This window comes from Emys orbicularis, chromosome 14, assembly GCF_028017835.1.
Source record: "Emys orbicularis isolate rEmyOrb1 chromosome 14, rEmyOrb1.hap1, whole genome shotgun sequence".
Taxonomy (NCBI): domain Eukaryota; kingdom Metazoa; phylum Chordata; order Testudines; family Emydidae; genus Emys; species Emys orbicularis.
This window is the reverse complement of record NC_088696.1, coordinates 36,781,856-36,800,213: the sequence shown is the minus strand read 5'-3', so window position 1 is coordinate 36,800,213 and position 18,358 is coordinate 36,781,856. Positions and strand designations below refer to the sequence as shown.

The following is an 18,358-nucleotide window of genomic DNA, read 5'->3' as shown; positions in this document are numbered from 1 at the left end:
GCGACTTGAACCTGGGGCTCCCATGTCCCAGGCCAGTGTCCCAATCACTGGGCTGGTCCTTCCATTCCAGCTCCAGATTATACAGCGTATCAATGATGGTGAACATTTTCCAAAAGTCGCCGCTGACCTCGTGTTCCTCCATTTTTGCATGTCCAGCTCAAGGCACCTTTGTCTCAAGTGGGCACACCAGATCAGTGGCCACTTCTGAAAACTTTGGCTTACGTATCATTTTCCCAACAGGGCCTCTCTCACAGGCAGGTGACCCTGATCATGAGGGGCGGTGAACAGAGGGGTAGTCAGGTATTCTTACACAGGGATCTTTACATACGGAACACGGCTGATTGCGTGTGTCTGTGCGCGCACGCACCGAGGAAACATGACAGAGCATGACGCTTCCAGCCAAAACACCACCACCCAGGCACTCTCCAGGAGAGAGACAGCAGAGTGCTTGTATCTCACACTCAGACCCTCCATCTTGAGTCCCCGCATCATGGCACTGTCCCCCAGTGTGGTGCGGCTCAACTTTACTTGGCCCAGGACGACGAAACTAACCACCACCAATATCATCCTTCCAACCACCATGTCCCACTGGAAGAGTTTTTGGTCTCTCTGTGGGTTGGGGGTAACACAAAGGTGCTGGGGGGGCTGGACAAAAGGGGGACTGGTGCTGTTGGAGTGAAGGGGGCTTCTTCCTCCCCACTGCTTGTCCTGCCTCCCAGCTCCAGGGATAGGGAAGCCGGCTCCCCAGACCTGGAGCCCTGTACGTGGGCCCGTGGGGCGAAGAACTGCTCTGGGACGGGAGGGGGCACAGCGGAGATGGAATCAGCAACGGGATTGGAGGGCTGTGAGGAAAGCAGCTCCTGCCCTCCTCTGCCCTGGGCTCCCGACGGGTCCAGGCAACCCCAGGATTTTGCAGCTCTCCGTCAGAGAGGTACGACCCCCTAAGCGAGGTATGACCCTAGCCGACAGGCAAGCCAACTTCTTACATTTAAAGGGGCGGCCCACAGCAAGCCGACCCCCCCACACACTACAATCCACCCCCAGCTAGGAACAGGTCATCGATCTCATGCTGCCCTTGTCTCAGCTGGGGGAGGGGGTGAAGATCCCCAGAGCCCAGCAATTCCATTCCTGGGGCCCAAAAGGTGAAGATCCCAGGACCTCAGACAAACACCCTCCCCTCTTCCGCCAGTGGCTCAGCTTCCCTCTGTCAGCTCTCTAGCCCCGTCTGAGTCTGGCAGGGGCAGCTGGTCATGCCCACTGCCCCAGCCTGTTGCTTTGTGCGGGAGGGGGCAGTGCAGCACCTATGCTTGCTGCCCGCTTCTGTCGACCTGAGGACAGGGAACTGAAAACTCCTCCTGGTCCTGCTGCGCTGGCCCTTTAACAGTCTCTGGGGCCAGGGCCGGCTCTAGGCACCAGCAAAACAAGCTGGTGCTTGGGGCGGCACATTTTTAGGGGCGGCATGGCCGGCGCCAGAATGCCGCCCCTAAAAATGTGCCGCGGCCGCCCTAGCTCACCTCCGCTGCTGCTGCCTGGGAGGGAGGGGGAGATCCCGAGCGGCCGCGGCGCGCGAAACAGCCCGCTGCTCCCCCTCCCTCCCAGGCTTGAGAGCCTGGGAGGGAGGGGGAGAAGCGGCGCCCGCGCCGCGGCCACTCGGAGTCTCCCCCTCCCTCCCAGGCTCTCAAACCTGGGAGGGAGGGGGAGATCCCGAGCGGCTGCGGCACGGGCGCCGCTTCTCCCCCTCCCTCCTAGGCTTGAGAGCCTGGGGGGAGGAGGCAGGGCTGGGGATTTGAGGAAGGGCCGGAGTTGAGGCAGGGCCGGGGGTGGGGTAATTAAAAAACGGGGGGGGGGGGGGGGGCGGCCAAAATTGTTTTTGCTTTGGGCGGCAAAAATCCTAGAGCCGGCCCTGTCTGGGGCCCAGACCCCGCCCCCTAGAGGTCGCTGGGCTAAGGGACCATGGATTCCATTATCTAAGCCCAGTGACCTGGAAGTATCTTCATTATCGTGAAGCAAATTCGACGCGTCTGGTTGTTGACACGCCTGCAACTGCCCCCAAGGCAGCACTCAGCCACTGAAGCGCAAAAGGCCATTTCTTTTCCACGTTCCCCCTCGCGCCCATACGCTGCCAAGAGCCCCGCCCCCAACCAGCTGCACCACGTGGGGTTCAGAGGGCCCACTGCAGAGCTGTCACCGCGTCCCACTCGGAGACGCTGCATCTCTAGCTCTCGCTCGGTTCTGCACGGGCTAACGTGCGAGTTGGTCTCTCACAAGCTTGAAACCCAGGGACCGAGTTTAAAAGGAAGAACAGCAGAGTTATCACCGCAGACAGCTTGAAAAATGGCTGGAGACAGGTAATGGGGAGGCAGGATAATTATGCAGCCAGTTGGCATTCGGGACTGGGGCACCGTGTGGATGGAACAGAGCTGTTTCCACGGGCCCAGACAGAAAGGCAGCATCACTCACGCTGGCCACTGGCTCTGACCTGGGAGATCTGTCACCACTAACACAGTATCCTGCTCTCACTTAGGGTAGCAAACGTAATCCCTGCTGCGTAAGCAGGAAAGAACTCAGCCTGGTCTAGGATGGGAATCAGCCACTGGGGACCAGCGCACAGCACCAATGCAAACCCCTCTTGGAGGTGGGCAAAGCCACAATCTGCATTGCCTAAGCTCACCCTTCATGGAAGCTGCACCAAAGCAACCACCAGCTGAGAGCTGCTAACTCGGTCTACACTAGGGGTTCGCTGTGGGGCTAGGCTGGTTGCTGGCCCCCGCATGCTGAAATCAGGAGTAGCCCCACTTTAGACCAGGCCGTGGAATCAGTTCTGCTCAGTCTGGGGGTGGGAACATTTGGCCAGGGATAAGAGATGCTCAGGAGGGCGTTAAGTACGGGTGAAACTCTGAACTCCTGCCTTTTAATGCAGAAGTTGCCAAACACTTGTGGCTCCAGGGTGCGATGTCATACAGCTGTCCTGGTGCTTTCAGAGCTGGCCCTAAGTACCAGCCAGGCAAACAGCTGCTTTGGACCTGGTCCTTTCAGGAGCCTCGCATTCATGTGGGGCTTTGCACCCCAGGACCTCGTCCTCAGCACTGGGGCTGTAAGGGGAGGGACTCTGTGGTAACCACTCTAGTCTTCCAACGCCACAACACATGGGCTGATTCACCCCGCAACTCCCTTTGGGCACCTAAGAATCTCATGCATTGTAAGAACCTTGGCGGCACAGTGGGGTTTTCCTCCCTCTAAAGCGGGGGTGTCAAATTCATTTGGAGGCAAGGGCCAGATTCCAGGTTTAATTACAGTCTGTGGGCCAGAATACAGACTCAGGCCTTCATTCTTCCCCAGCAGCTTCCCCAGGGACGTCAGGGGGAGGATTTCACAGAGATTAAGGGGAGAACGTAGCCTTCACGGAGTGAATAAGTTGTCATTTATTATTTATCCAGGACCTCATTGTCCCATTCGGTATCACTCGGTGAGAAGATCTGCTCCCCTTTCGGTTATCGCTGCTCCTGCCTTTTGCTTCTCTCCCTGACTCTTTTCCCCTCCCTCTTTCCAAGCTGTACATTTCCTTCCCTGCCAGGAACTCCCTCCCCACCCCTCGAGGGCTCCATTCCCACCCCTTTTCGGATCCACTACAGTGACCAGCCCCGGAACAGTCAGCACTGACAAGAAGTTTGTTGGACTCTAGAGCTGACAATCCAAGACGATTAACAGGGGAGCTCACGCCCAAGTCATTGTTTCAGGCTGTCTGCAGACTCAAGCAGACGTGATGTTGGTTTACACTCACTTCACATCTTGAAAGTCACTCTGCAGTCAGGAAGGCTACAAACGATATTTGCAAACGAAAGCCGAGGCTCTGCACAGGGCAGGTCGTACAGGCCACATCTACACGCCACACAGGCTGGTCCCAGCACAGCCCACAGGGCCTGTGCTTGACAGCTCTAATGCATGTTGATATGCGCAGGTGTGATGGGGTGTGCCCCCCACCCTAGCCTAGGAAGGGTTAATGAAGCTGAGAAAGGGCCAATTAAGTGGATAGGCTACAGCTTAGGGGAATTAGGTGGGCTAAGTAACCCTGGATTGATGACGGAGCCAATCCGAGAAAGAACAGGTGGGACTATTAAAGATATATTGGAACTGGAAAAGGTACAGAAAAGGGCAACAAAAATGAGGAGGGGGATGGAACCGCTTCCATATGAGGAGAGATTAATAAGACTGGGACTGATCAGCTTGGAAAAGAGACAACCAAGGGGGGCATATGATAAAATCATGACTGCTGTGGAGAAAGTAAATAAGGAAGTGTTATTTACTCCTTCTTCGAACAGGAGAACTAGGGGTCACCAAATGACATTAATAGACAGCTGGTTTAAAACAAACAAAAGGAAGTATTTCTTCACACAATGCACAGTCAACCTGTGGAACTCCTTGCCAGAGGATGTTGTGAAGGCCAAGGCTATAACAGGGTTCAAAAAAGAACTAGATAAATTCATGGAGGATCGGTCCACCAATGGCTATTAGCCAGGATGGGCAGGGATGGTGTCCCTAGCCTCTGTTTGCCAGAAGCTGGGAATGGGCAACAGGGGATGGATCACTTGATGATTCCCTGTTCTGTTCATTCCCTCTGGGGCACCTGCATTGGCCACTATTGGAAGACAGTATCCGGGGCTGGATGGACCTTTGGTCTGACTACAACATGGCCGTCCTTATGTTGTAGAAAGCTAGGAAGTCAGCAGCAGAAATGGGGCTGCAGTGAAGGAGCCTGCAGCCACTCTCTGGATGCTAGACAGGGAAGGAAGGAAACCCAGGGGGAGTGTAGAAACCCCCAGGGTTCCAGGCCCTGACGGAAGGGTATATCAAGAAGGGTGGTGGAGCAAAAGCCTGAGAGCAGTGGTGTAGGAAAAGGCTCAGGGAAATGACAGCAAAGTGGGACATTGCAGACTTCGGCCACTATTAGAGGGTCCCTGAGCTGGAACCCAGAGTAGAGGATGGGCCTGGGTTCCCCTACCAAAGACTGGGGAAGTGACACAGTCAGGGCAGTGAGGGAGAAGTCAGCCATTTTGGATGGAAAGACTAACAACCCCTGGAAGGCGAAAAAGCACATTGACCTGGCTGGAGGGCCAAGCTCTGAAGACAGCACCCTGAGTAACCGCGAGTGAGAGAAGCGGCCGGGCGCCCGAACGGGCGGCAGAAGGAGGTGTCGGACGGGGAAGGAGCGAATCCCCAGAGCAGCTAGGAGCAAGCGCTCTAGCGGGGATCATATCCAGTGACAACGTGTAGCACTGTCTCCCCACTCTTATGTAAGGGGACGGGCCCACTCACCAGCCAGCACATCAAGGGACGCTCCCACCAGGGTCAGGTTGTTGAGTCCCTTGCCCCAGGGATGCATTTATTGCTCCAACAAAACAGTTCAAAACATTAATCGAAACAGGTGAACCAGGCCCTGCTACCTCGCCTCTCCTAAGGCCTCTTCCCCAGAAGCTTCTGCTGGTGCCTACACAGCAGCAGGTATCCCAGCCAGGTCTTTCGCCTAGCTGGTGGGGCGAGCCCCTTTCTGGGTCTGTTCTCCTGAAGCACCCTCCCTGCCCCGTGCAGATTTCCATCTCACCTGAGCTACTAGCTGCTCTTATGAGGACTGGGTCATCTTCAGCCCTCACCTGGTCCCTGGCCTCACAGCATCAGCTGATTAGTGTCAGATGGGGCTGGGCTCAACTTCCCTTGTGGGACAGGACCACTACAGGGTATCAGACTAGACTGACCTGAAGCACCTAGGAGCTCCGAAGTTCTTCTTGGTGGACAGGATAACAAGTGTGGGATTCCAGTGCACTAGAAACTGGTTCACACCCATCCGCTTGCAGTCCGGTGATTCCCTCCCTTTTAGGCCAGTATTTTATTTCAGCTGCATGAGTCTCTTTAAATTACCACATGCCTTCCGGCCCTTCCTTCCTACCTGCTTAAACAGAAAGTAACCCGCAAAAGCTGGCCTCATAACTAACATCCTGGTACAGTCTCTCCAGAACAAGACAGAAACTCACGTGACAGAGCGGATTCACGAGGGCCATCCTTAGAGATAACAAGCAGCTTTTGGCATCTGTGTGTAAACAGTCTGATGGGCTAATTAATCAGGACTTCGGGGATTACAGAGTGACTTGAAGCATCATTTTGGAACTGGGCTGCTGGCACAGAATTGGCAGTTTGCCCACATGACTTAAAATAAAGATGTCAAAGATTTTTCTGACTTTACAGGGATTTTTTTTTTTTAATTGTCCCTCAGCTCAAGGCTCACGGTCGATCACAGACCACGTCAACATCAGCAGAATTAGGGTTCTGAGCAGCGATCTGTACATATTGAGTGGACTGTTAAGTGGAATTTCCTTGCAAAGGAAATAAACAGGTTGTTCCCTCTTTGTGGCTTCTTTATGACATCTGAAGACCTCAACTGTGTTATAAAACTAAAGTTTTCTTTGTTGATTGCTTTTCACCTTTGGTAAATCAAGTCTTCCCCGGAAGACCCAGAGAACTGGAGTGGGAGCCTTCTCTGCCCTTAACTGGAAGGGTGAGGATGCTGAGTCTTTGGGTACGTCTTCACTACCCGCCATATCGGCGGGTAGCGATCGATTTACTGGGGATCGATATATCACGTCTCGTTAAGACGCGATATATCGATCCCCGAACGCGCTCCCCGTTGACTCCGGAACTCCACCAGAGCGAGCGGCGGTAGCGCAGTCGACGGGGGAGCCGCGGACGTCGATCCCGCGCCGTGTGGACCCAAGGTAAATCAATCTAAGATACTTCGACTTCAGCTACGCTATTCACGTAGCTGAAGTTGCGTATCTTAGATCGATTCCCGCCCCCCCCCAGTGTAGACCAGCCCTTTAACAAAGATTTTCCTCCTAACGGTTAGTTGTGTGTTGGAGTTAAATAAACCAAAGAGTTTAAAAACCCATCTGAATAAGAATTTCTTCTCTGTTCAATTGCTCAAGTTCCAATTGTTACATCATGATCTTACTAGTACTCCAGTCATCTACAGGACAGGATAGGTAAGACCAGTGTAAGACAGAAGCAGGAGACATTTTTGTTTTAAAAGCAACAAAAGACGCCTTGCAGGCCTTCTGTACAATTAATAACGTATCTTTTATTCCCCATTTCACAAGTCAGCTTAAATTCTACATGGCCTGGAAAGGAAGCTTATGTCATGTCTGCACTCTGGGGACTATAGGTATGGCGCTGTAGCTATGCCGATTAACCCCGTACCGTAGATATAGCCTATATCAGAGGTGGGCAAACTATGGCCCGCAGGCCACATCCGGCCCGTGGGACCCTCCTGCCCGGCCCCTGAGCTCCTGGCCGGGGAGGCTAGCCCCTGGCCCCTCCCCTGCTGTTCCCCCTCCCCCGAAGCCTCAGCTTGCTGCGTTGCCGGCGCAATGCTCTGGGTGTCTGGGCAGCACAGCCCGGCCTGACCCGGTGCTCCGTGCTGCGCGGTGGCGTGGTTGGCTCCAGCTGGAGCACCCATGGAGAAATATTAGCAGGTGCTTAGCACCCAACGGCAGCCAAGCTCTCCTCCCTCCCCCCCACTCCCGTGCGCTGGCGGTCCCTGCCGATCAACTCCTCCCCCTCCCTCCCAGCGCCTCCTGAATGCTGCGGAACAGCTGGTTTGTGGCATGCAGGAGGCATGGGGGAGGGAGGGGAAGGAGCGGGGATGGGGTGTGCTCGGCGGAGGGGGTGGAAAGATGTGGGGAAGAGGTGAGACAGGGGTGGGAAAAGGCAGGGTGGAGGTGGGAGCTTGGGGGAAGGGGTGGAGCGGGACTGGTGGTGGAGTGGGGGCGGGAAGAGGCAGGATGGTGGTGGGGGCTTAGGGGAAGGGGTGGAGTGGGGGCGGGACCTGGAGCTGAGCACCCCCGGGGAAAATTAGAAGCTGGCGCCTGTGCCCCTTGGAGCAAGGGGAACTGGGACACAGATTGTGACTCAGGCTTTTTCTGCAGTGAAGACATCAAGATTGCTACCTCACTGCAAAATCCCAGTGCAGATGAGGCGCTGTGGCTTTTGCCTTGATGTCATTAATGGAGGCCAGTCTCAAGTTGGGGTCCTAGGGTTGTCCTATGTGGCTGATCCCTAGGGTAAAGAACAAATGTTTGCAGCCTTGATCAAATGCGCAGCAATCCATTAACTCATGGTGAGGACGTCCGGTGAAGACGAGCCCTCAGTCACAACCCATTTGCCAGTCTGCTTGTGGCAAAGCTACACGACGTGCACTAATCTCTCTCAATGGTGTGTCGCTCGACAACTCACATATTGTGTGGAATTAACTGGGGATCCTTCTAGGCCTCATGAAAAGAAACAGCTCAACTCTATGCAAAGCCAGAGTGCTTCAAAAGGACATTGTAGGATTTGGAGCTCATGGAAAACAAACAACTGAAGACACTTGTTGGAGCCAATGCCTGAGCCAGATCAGCAGTGAGCACTGGCCCTTCCTGTTAAAGCCAATGAGAGTCGCCGGTCGTTGGTATCTCGCAGGCCGAGGCCCGTACTCGGGTAGCTATTGTACAGGTTTCTCATAGTGCTGCCACAGCACCTCGGTCCTGTCCTCCAGCCCACTCCCTCACAGTAACACATCCTGGTTCTGACTTACCGCAAGCCTGGCTCTGCAGTCCTGGGGGCTCTCCTGAAGCACAGACTGCTACGCAGCGCCATGGGGCAATCTGTAGTGGGGCCAGCCACCCATTAGGGAGGGGATCCAGACTACTATCACTTTGTGCCCCCACCGGGAACTGAACCCATTGAGCTCCAAAGGCAGAAAGCTGGTGGACTTACCCCGTGCCAGGCTGCCTCACCCCCCCTTATCATAAGAACCCAGGTGGTCCATCGCTCAACTCATTCTTCCTGGGTAAGCTGAAGTGCTGCCTGTTTGACCACAGCATACAAAGCGCTTTTGTTTCCAAAACCGCTGAACAAAACACAGGAGCCCGAGAGCCCAGCTCCCAGACACGAAACGCTGTTCTACACCTGAACGACAAGGAGTCCAGTGGCACCTTAAAGACTAACAGATTTATTTGGGCATAAGCTTTTGTGGGTAAAAAACCTCAAGGTGCCACCAGACTCCCCTTGTTGTTTTTGTGGATTCAGACTAACATGGCTACCCCTTGATGTTCTACACCTGGAAAGACGGGCTCTGTATTAAACAGCATTAGCCCTCCCACCCTGCATTCTATTCCATGGACCAATCGTCTCCTCCTCTCCTGCCTATTATGCTCATCACAGTGCTACTGGAGCGCTTGTGTTTGAATGACACCTATTAAAATGAGGGGCACGGGGAAAAAGTAGAGATCCTTATTTTAGATGAATCATTCTTACAGTCTATCCTATCCGTGGGCAATACATATTCATTGTCCATAAGCTGTAGCAATTAACACATTTCCCATTGACTCCCACTAACTTTTAATGGGAGCAAAATTAACACCGACACTGAATGCTTTTCCAAACCTCGCCCACGGAGTTTAACCTAGGAAATGACTCAAACTGTATTATGTCAATAAATAAATCATACATTTGTTTGCCAGTGTGTTATGGGCACTGGAAAAAAAAGTCAATCAGATGCCTGGTCCAGTGGTTGCAGTGCCAGCTTGGGATTTGGGAGACTCAAGCGGAGTTCCCTGCTCTGGTACAGACCTTGGCTGAGACACTTGGCCTCTCTGTGTCTCAGTTCCCCGTCTGGCAATGGGGATAAAAGCACTGCCCTACCTCACAGGGGTGTTGAGAGGTTCTCAGGCACTACGATAGTGAGATAAGTACCTAGGATAAACTGCATCTCTTCACTCGCCTGAAAACACACACGGCACAAGAGGAAGACGGATGGTCCCTGAGTTACTAAACTGGGGCTCGGGAGTTCAATTCTTGGCTTTGCCACTGATTTCCTGTGTGTTTGGGTGAGTTGCTTAATGTCCTTGTGCCTCAGTTCCCCATCTGTATTATGGAGAGAACAACACTTCCTTACCACCCAGGGGCATAGAGGTTAATTCCGTGGTGCCTACAAGATGCCCAACTGTTGCAGTAACAGAGGCTACAAGTCCCTGAACAGAACCTCAAACTCCTAGTAGTCTCCGAATTCCATTGTATCTTGCCTTTTTCATTGTATCATTGTATCTGCCTTTGACATGAGCCTACAGCAGCGGGTCTTACTAAAATCAACAATGTTTAAACATACCTGAAATTACTTCTTCCCTAGATATAGCTGTTCCATGCCTTTAACGGTGAGACATCCCATCAGCTTTTAAACAGAGCTAGTTACTGGCCTGTTGGCTAAGATCAAACACGGGATGTATCACTGACAGCGATACATACGCTACCAAGGGACCACAGCCTGTGTATGCAAGGGATGGATTAAGTTATCTAATAGGTCTTTTTTATCTTCCACTTCTATGATCCTGTGCCCTCTAGGAGATAACAAGATGGTAAGCTTAATGAGTCTTGCTTTGAAATTCCAAGCCAAGGCAGGGATACAGATAAAAGGACAGACACTGGTTAACTTACTGCTGCAAACTCCTGCTGCGTTGCCTGGGCAGCAAACCGAGCCACGTGATTGACAATGGGAGAGAAGTTGGTTGGTCCGTAGAAGCGTATGTGAGGCAGACAGGCTGAGTATGCTTGGACAATGCCTTCCACTCCTTAAAGAGAACCAGACAAACCAGACATTAACTAGACAGCCTCCGAGCCGGCTCCTTGCAGTAACCTTCTACGTACACATCAAAATGGATTTCAGATACAATGGGCAGAAGCTTGAGATCGCTGAAGCTAAATTTCACTTTGCTACTTATCTTATAGTAGCATCTTGTAGCCCACCAGAGATCTGAGCCCACTTCTGCGAGAGACCATACAAACAGTGCTATACCCTACCATTCAAACAGACAGGTAACAAGTGGTAAGGGAAACAGACACAGAGAGGTGAAGTTATTCGAGGTCAGTGGCCGAATCAGGAGAAGACACTAGGTCTCCTGGGTTCTAGTCCAGTGCCCTAACCACTGGGCCATACAGCCACAGTCTAACACCAGAGTTTCTTGAAACCACCTGCTGACTTCCTCTGGAATTGTGGCTGCTCAGAAGTTCAGAAAACAAGTCTTCAAATGTCTTTGGGGTTAACAAACCTTTTCCAGCAGACACCTGAGCCCTTGTGGTTAAGAGAGAGAGAGCTTCTAATGCCTGAATTCAGATAGGGCTTCCTTTTGTTTTTTTGGAAATATACCAAGCCACGTGAAGAATCTGCCTGAGCAGGAGCACAAATAAATGCCCTGAAAGAATCTCACCATGCCTAAGAAGGAACGGAGACAGCCATAAAGCAGGGAAAGCGGTGGAGAGAAGCCACAGTCACAGGGACAGTCTGGCTGGAAACTTGAACCAAAAAGTTTCACTGAAGTTTTGAAAGTGTTGCTCTGATCTGTGAGTTATAGGAGGCTCTTTTGCTTTCATTACTGATAGCCCTGCTCAGGTGTGTACATGCTGGTCAGCACATTAGACGAGAGATACAGAACTGTCTTAGCTCAGGCTACACGAGGAAAGAATCCATCCCCGGAGCGGACTCCTTACTGACTGTTTGCCATGGGTGATCATATGATAAGGATTACATTGGTCTAGCCCTACCACGTCCATTGTCTGAACTCTCCCCACCAGCTTGCAGGGCACTTCTACTTTTGCCAGCAGATTCGCATGCTCGGGTTATGCAAGTGGCTTGGGTGTGGCTGGCTCTGAAGTTACTGTCTTCTCTCTTGTTGGCTTAGTTAGCCGAGAAAAAGGTTTTTTTTTTAAAAGTTCCTTACTTCTGAAATAACGAGGCCAAATTCTGCTCTGCAACGTGGGAGCAAAGGGAGCTGGAATTTCAAAAGGGAGCCACCCACACACATCAGAGGACAGAATGTGGCTTTAAACTCAATGCTCTGCTAACGTGGGATGCCCAACTCTGTGGCCGGGCGGGAAGCAGGAATCCAAGCCGCTTGGACAAGCGACTGTTATATTGCTCAAATGGAAATATCTAGGAGTAAAGACACACAAAAAGGAAACACACAGGCTATTTCATGCCTGCAGCTTCAGACCACTAGCTGATGGCACCACCTTCCAGCCTGACCGGAACAGCGTGACACCGATTCTCTCGAGGGTCATCTGTGCTCTGATCACCTAGGAGACCAGCCTCCACCAAAGTCTTTGCACAGATGCAAGACGTGAATGTGGTCGCACTGAGAGGTTCAATTTGGTGATTACCTGTTCTGTTCATTCCCTCTGGGGTACCTGGCCTTGGCCGCTGTTGGAAGACAGGAGACTGGGCTAGATGGACCTTTGGTCTGACCCAGTAGGGCCGTTCTTATGTTTGAATATAGCTGATTCCAAGTGGTAAATTATTGCAGGACAGTCATGGTGGGCCCAGCTGCCGTATGCATAATTTCAGCTACCAGTAAGACCCCTAATCTGCAACCACCTGCGTGCATGAGGGCTGCTGGGCCTTGCCTGGAGAATTATTGGAGTTGACAGGGCTCCCCTTTAAGCACAGCAATCTGCCTGCATGCAAGAAGTTGCAGGGTCTAAGTGTCTATTTTAGGATGGGATTTTCAACAGCGCCTAAGTGACTCGGGAGCTCAACTCTCATGAAAGTCAATAGGATTTGTGCTCCTCAGTCACTTAGACGCTCTTGAAAATCCCACCTGTAATACAGTGGGGGGAGACCCCCGAGCCCTCTGCAGTTTGAAGTATGTTTCGGCAAGCTTCCAATTTACCAAGTATGTTGCTATGACTGCCAAGAAAACCTTCCAAGTGTGCACAGAGCAGAATGGATGCTGTGGTACCTGCCTGAGACTGCAATGATAGCTCTGAGAGGTCTGAACTGCCCCGTTCATTTCAGTGGGGGTGTTAACACTTAACCTAATGGTGACACTAACCCCCTTTTTAAAATATAAACCTTTGGTATTCAATTGTGCACCTAATTTATGCACAGAATTACTGTGATTCCATGCAAAAATGACCAAACAAAGAGCAGAAATACAGCAGTGGTTCTAAGAGGCCCTGTGCTATTTTCTCTCATTTTACGAATGAAAGGTTTAGCATCATATTCTTCCCTTTGATATTTGTGAAAGCATCCCCTTGTTAACTCCGCTGTGCTTCAAGGGTAGTATAACGGCATAATTTGACATAATTTGGCTCTTTTCACAGAATGAGTTTGATATCCACTTCCGAACAGAAAGAGAACTGTCTGAACTAGGGTTACCATACGTCCGGATTTTCCCGGACATCTCCGGCTTTTTGGTCCTCAAATCCCCGTCCGGGAGGAAATTCCAAAAAGTCGGGCATGTCCGGGAAAATAGGGAGGGGTCGTGGGGCTTGGATCCAGGCTGGAGCCGCTGGGGCCGGAGCCGGAGCCGCCGGGGCCGGCGGTGCTCAGCCGCCGGCCGGTGCCGCTCAGCCAGGGCTGGGCGGGAGCCGGTCAGCCAGAACCGGGGCCGGAGCCGGACCGGAGCCGCTGGGACCGGGGCTGGGGGTGCTCGGCCGGAGCCGCTCGACCGGAACCGGGGCCCAAACCGAGCCGGGCCAGAGCCGCTGGGACCGGGGCAGGGGGTGCTCGGCCGGCGCCGCTCGGCCGGGGCCGGGCCGGAGCCGCTCGGCCGGAACCGGGACCCGAACCGAGATGGGCTGGAGCCGCTGGGACCGGGATTGGGGGTGCTCGGCCGCCGGCCGGCCGGCGCCGCTCGGTCGGGGCTGGTGCCCCAGGGCCTGAGCTGAGCTGGAGTCGCTGGGGCCGGGGCCGGGGTGGGCCGGAGCCGCTCGGCTGGAACCGGGGCTGGCGCCCCAGGGCCTGAGCAGAGCCAGGCCAGAGACACCGGGGCCAGAACTGCTCGGCCGGGGGGGCCGGACTGGGCCGCGCCTCCTCGCGCCCCCCCGCCCCAGCTTACCTGCTGCCTGCCTGTTTCAGGCTTCCCGCGAACATTTGATTCGCAGGAAGCAGGGGAGGGGGAGGAGCAGGGGGGCGGAGCGTTCAGGGGAGGGGGCGGAGTTGGGGCAGGGACTTTGGGGAAGGGGCGGAGTTGGGGCGGGGCTGGGGGTGGAGTTGGGGCGGGGGCGGGACCCCGTGGAGTGTCCTCTTTTTGTTTTTTTAAACTATGGTAATCCTAGTCTGAACATGACCCAATGCAGTGCTGTCCGAGTCTGTACATATAGCCCGGAGTGTAGCAAGGACATTAGATCCAGAGATTCCTCTCAGGTGGGTGTTGAATCTGAAGCCTACTGATGACAATTTAAACTATTTCATGGTTTCTGCTGAAACATTCCCAGCCAGCTTTTTCTTGCAGAGAGGAACGTTCATCTGTGAATGGAACTCCAGAACAATGCAATCACCACCACCCATGCCCAATCGGATCTGTGCTCTCTTCAGATGCCCCGTTTCCAGGGAATTTCCTCCCCCCCCCCTTTTGATTGAAGGCAATTTATCATGAATAGAAGATAGGGCATGATGTGGCAACCTAAGATTTATTATGTTATTACCAAGAGGTAATAAGGACTGGTGCCACCCAAGCATGTGTGTCAAATAGTATTTCAACCATTATTCTATGCATATGCACAGACATGCAAATAGTGCATAGTATCTTGCATTGCTCTGTTTACCAATCAGAGAAGTGTATTCCTATTTAATCTAAACGCTTAGTACTGGGTTAACAGTCTGATAAAAGGCTACAGTAGCACAGGAGGTTTATGGAGGACACTAGCACTGTGGTTCTGCAGAGTTACAATTATTAATGTCACTGTCCAGCAACATCTGTTGAAGGTACTTATCTGTCCCCCATTACCAGAACATCTGAGCACTACAGTCTCATTATTTATCCCCAGGAGGTAGGGCAGTGCTGTTATCAGATGGGAAACTGAGGGAACAGAAAGATTAAGTGACTTGCCCAGGGCAGTCTGTGTCAGAGCCGGGAATTGAACTTGGGACTCATGAGTGCCAGACTGGTGCCCTAATCATTGGACCATCTTTCCTCTCTCCAGCCAGCAGAATCAGGACTATCAGTCTTGTCAGGTCGTTATCTCCATCCTCCCACCCCTGCCAGTCTGCCCGCCTGTAGGAGACAGAGTTCTAGTTCCAGGTGACCGCGGGCCAAGTCACTTTGCCGTTCATTGCCTCGGTTTCCCCCCTCTGTAACAACAGGAGTAATACTGACCCATGATTACAAAGCTGAGCAAGTGCACTGTGGAGACACACGGGCTAACCCCATAAAGGGTTAAGTGGAACCTGGATATTCGATTACTTTAATCCAATTTAGTAGACCAGGTCTACACTGCAGATCTGTATCGGTATAACTACCTCACGCAGGGGTGTGAAAAATCCACCCGTGAGCAACGTAGTTACACCTACCTAACCCCCCATATATACAGCGCTACATTGATGGAAGAGCTTCTCCCGTTGACATAGCTACCACCTCTTGGGGAGGTCGATTAATTACGCTGGCGGGAGAAGCTCTCTCATCAGGGTAAGAGCATCTTCACATAAGTGCTGCAGTTGTGCCGACGCAGCGTTTTAAGTGTAGACCTGCCCTTGGTTTATATTATTTAGATGGCAAACTCCATATGTTGGTACAAGTGCCTAGGACATTGGGCCCCTGATCTGTGAATGCTACCGTAATACACATAAAGAACAGTAACATAGAAAGCTCTCTGAAAATCAGGACAATCGGATAGTGACCTAGTGAAGTAGGTACAGCACAAATACTAGAGGTGTTCTCAGCAAGTACAAGGGGCTGAGACAGCTCACCTGAGATTGTCCTAGTTGCTAAGACCTGTGTTATGCAGGAGGTCAGACCAGATGATCATAGTGGTCCCTTCTGGCTTTAAATCTATCATGGGATCTGTGAAAGTCACTGTAACCAAATTTCAACTTCAAGAGGACTTGTAAAAGTACAGGAGGCACGCAGTGCTCTTTGTCCTATGAGCCTCCAGGACGCTGCACTGCTCGAACACAGGTTCTTCTGAAGACTTAGTTAGGACCTGCTACACTGCTCTTTGGAAGACACGAGTCTTTGGAAGACACCACAGGGGAGGTAACAAGTCCTAGCAGTCAGCAAATACAGGTCCCCAAGCCAGAAAGGTCTGGGCCCACGTATGTACTTACCAGAACAGAATGGGTTGGTGGGGTTGAAGTTAATGGCAAATTCATGAGATACCTGGAGGGGAAAAAAACAACAACCCAAATTGACATGGGAGCTAAGCACAGAGTGGGGTTTCTGGCAATAGGCTTGGCAAAAGAACGTAAGGCGGTTTTTGGGTCTGATGGGCAGAACTCCCCTGCACTCCCCAAAGGGAGTCTTGCTTTGTTTTGGCAGTGCCACCGATTTATTAATTCCCCATGCTGGGTCTGCAACATTTCCTATGCCCCCAGCTATGCCAAGCATACGAAAAGTGAAAATTAACCCACTCAGACTTCAGTAGCTTTGGGGGGCTGGGATAGTTCCTTTTGCCTTAAAGCCTTTTGATTAAATCTCCACTCAGCTTCCTGTGAAATTGGGATTCCCATCACTAATTCCTTAGTGAACAGTAAGAAACTGGGTTTGTCCATGTTGCTTCCCTTTGCCTACCTGGAGGAAGAGCACAGGGAGAAGGGCCCAGATCCTCAAAAGGTATTTAGGCGCCTAGCTCCTATTGATCTCAGTGGGAGCTAGACACCTACATACCTTTGAGGATGTGGGCAGAGCCGCGGAGACGGGCCAATCGGCTGGCACATCTCTCACATACCCCACCAAGAATCACACTCGTTAGAAGAAGTGACATTAATTCCATGTAAGGTCTCAAAAGGCTCAAACGACGTTAACCACATGACACACAGTCCTAGTTGTAGACACAGTCCCTGTTCCCCATCCCTTTGCAAGCTGGCACCTGGAATTGCTTGGACTGGCTTTCCCAACCGTCAAGGAAAATGCCCACCTTCCTAGGCAGTAGCAAGAGACACTCAAGGTCTTCAGGCAACTGACACCATACGGGAGGAGTTCTCCGCCTCTCCGGAAATGGGGAGATGCTTCCGAAAGGGGATTCCTTGGGACGCTGGCAACTGAAGAGTGCCTGGCATTTCCTATCAGTTACGTGGCAGCTCAGCCCGGCCATTTGCAAAATTAATAGCAATGCTAATTGCAAAGCTCTCCTCAGGAAGCTACTCCCAGCATCAATTACATTAAGAGGCGCTTGCTTTTATTGCTCCTAATAATTTCTGCTCATGCCATATGAATGAATGACTCAGGAAGTGCTCTACCAGTCGGGCTCCCGGGGGAGTGCACAAGCGTAAGTGAGAGCACGAGTGATAAGAACAGTCGATGAAACGCAGCCTGAGCCAGGTCTCAGTGCACATCTCTGCCATTCCAGTGTAGAAGATTTGCTCAGCAGCTCTGGACTGGTGATTGCCAGAAACCACTGCACCGTTTCTTGGAACAACGCCACTGAAATGCCCTGGTGATAGGTGCAAAGGATTCTAAGGCCCAGCAGGGAAAGACCAGGGGTGAGGGACTGAGTGGGAAGCGAGGCTATGGAAGAGGCTGGAAACCCCTGCAGTAGCAGATGCTTTGAACTAATCAGCATGTACTGTTCTCTGACGAGGCCTAAAGAAATTAGAAGAGAGGAATGACTCCTTGAGACCCACTAGTGATCTCGCTATGCAGATTGGAGACTGTGGATACTGGCACGACAGAGAATCTCAGACTAGACAGATCAGCAACAGGGAGATGCACCACTTTAATCATAGACTATCAGGGTTGGAAGGGACCTCAGGAGGTCATCTAGTCCCACCCCCTGCTCAAAGCAGGACCAATCCCCAACTAAATCATCCTAGCCAGGGCTTTGTCAAGCCTGACCTTAAAAACCTCTAAGGAAGGAGATTCCACCAGCTCCCTAGGTAACCCATTCCAGTGCTTCACCACCCTCCTAGTGAAAAAGTTTTTCCTAATATCCAACCTAAACCTCCTCCACTGCAACTTGAGACCATTGCTCCTTGTTCTGTCATCTGCCACCACTGAGAACAGTCTAGATCCATCTTCTCTGGAACCCCCTTTCAGGTAGTTGAAAGCAGCTATCAAGTCCCCCCTCACTCTTCTCTTCTGCAGACTAAACAATCCCAGTTCCCTCAGCCTCTCCTCATAAATCATGCTGGGAGCTGTGCACCACCCCCCGAGCAGGGCATGCTGCTTTCTTTAGCCTAACTCTGCTACCAGACAGTGTGATGCGTTGGTTCAAGCACAAGGGGTGGGCTACAACTCGGGTTCTCGTTAGGAGCTCTGCCAGTGATTTGCTGTGGGTGAGCAATTCACTTAGGGCTTAACTGTCAAACTCAGAGGAGTAAATGTAGGCACTTAAACTGATAATT

The 18,358-nt window shown here is 52.2% G+C and overlaps 1 protein-coding gene across 1 annotated transcript in view; it reads right to left on the bottom strand.

Moving 5' to 3' along the window:
* The window catches only part of CPNE2 (copine 2), a 131,951-nt gene that overhangs the window by 22,853 nt on the left and 90,740 nt on the right, over positions 1-18,358 (bottom strand). Inside the window, exons 12-13 of the mRNA XM_065416363.1 lie at positions 16,124-16,175; positions 10,519-10,652 (exon numbers count right to left, since the gene is read on the bottom strand). Coding sequence (XP_065272435.1) covers positions 10,519-10,652; positions 16,124-16,175 — 186 coding nt within the window. The remainder of the gene's footprint in view (positions 1-10,518; positions 10,653-16,123; positions 16,176-18,358) is intronic.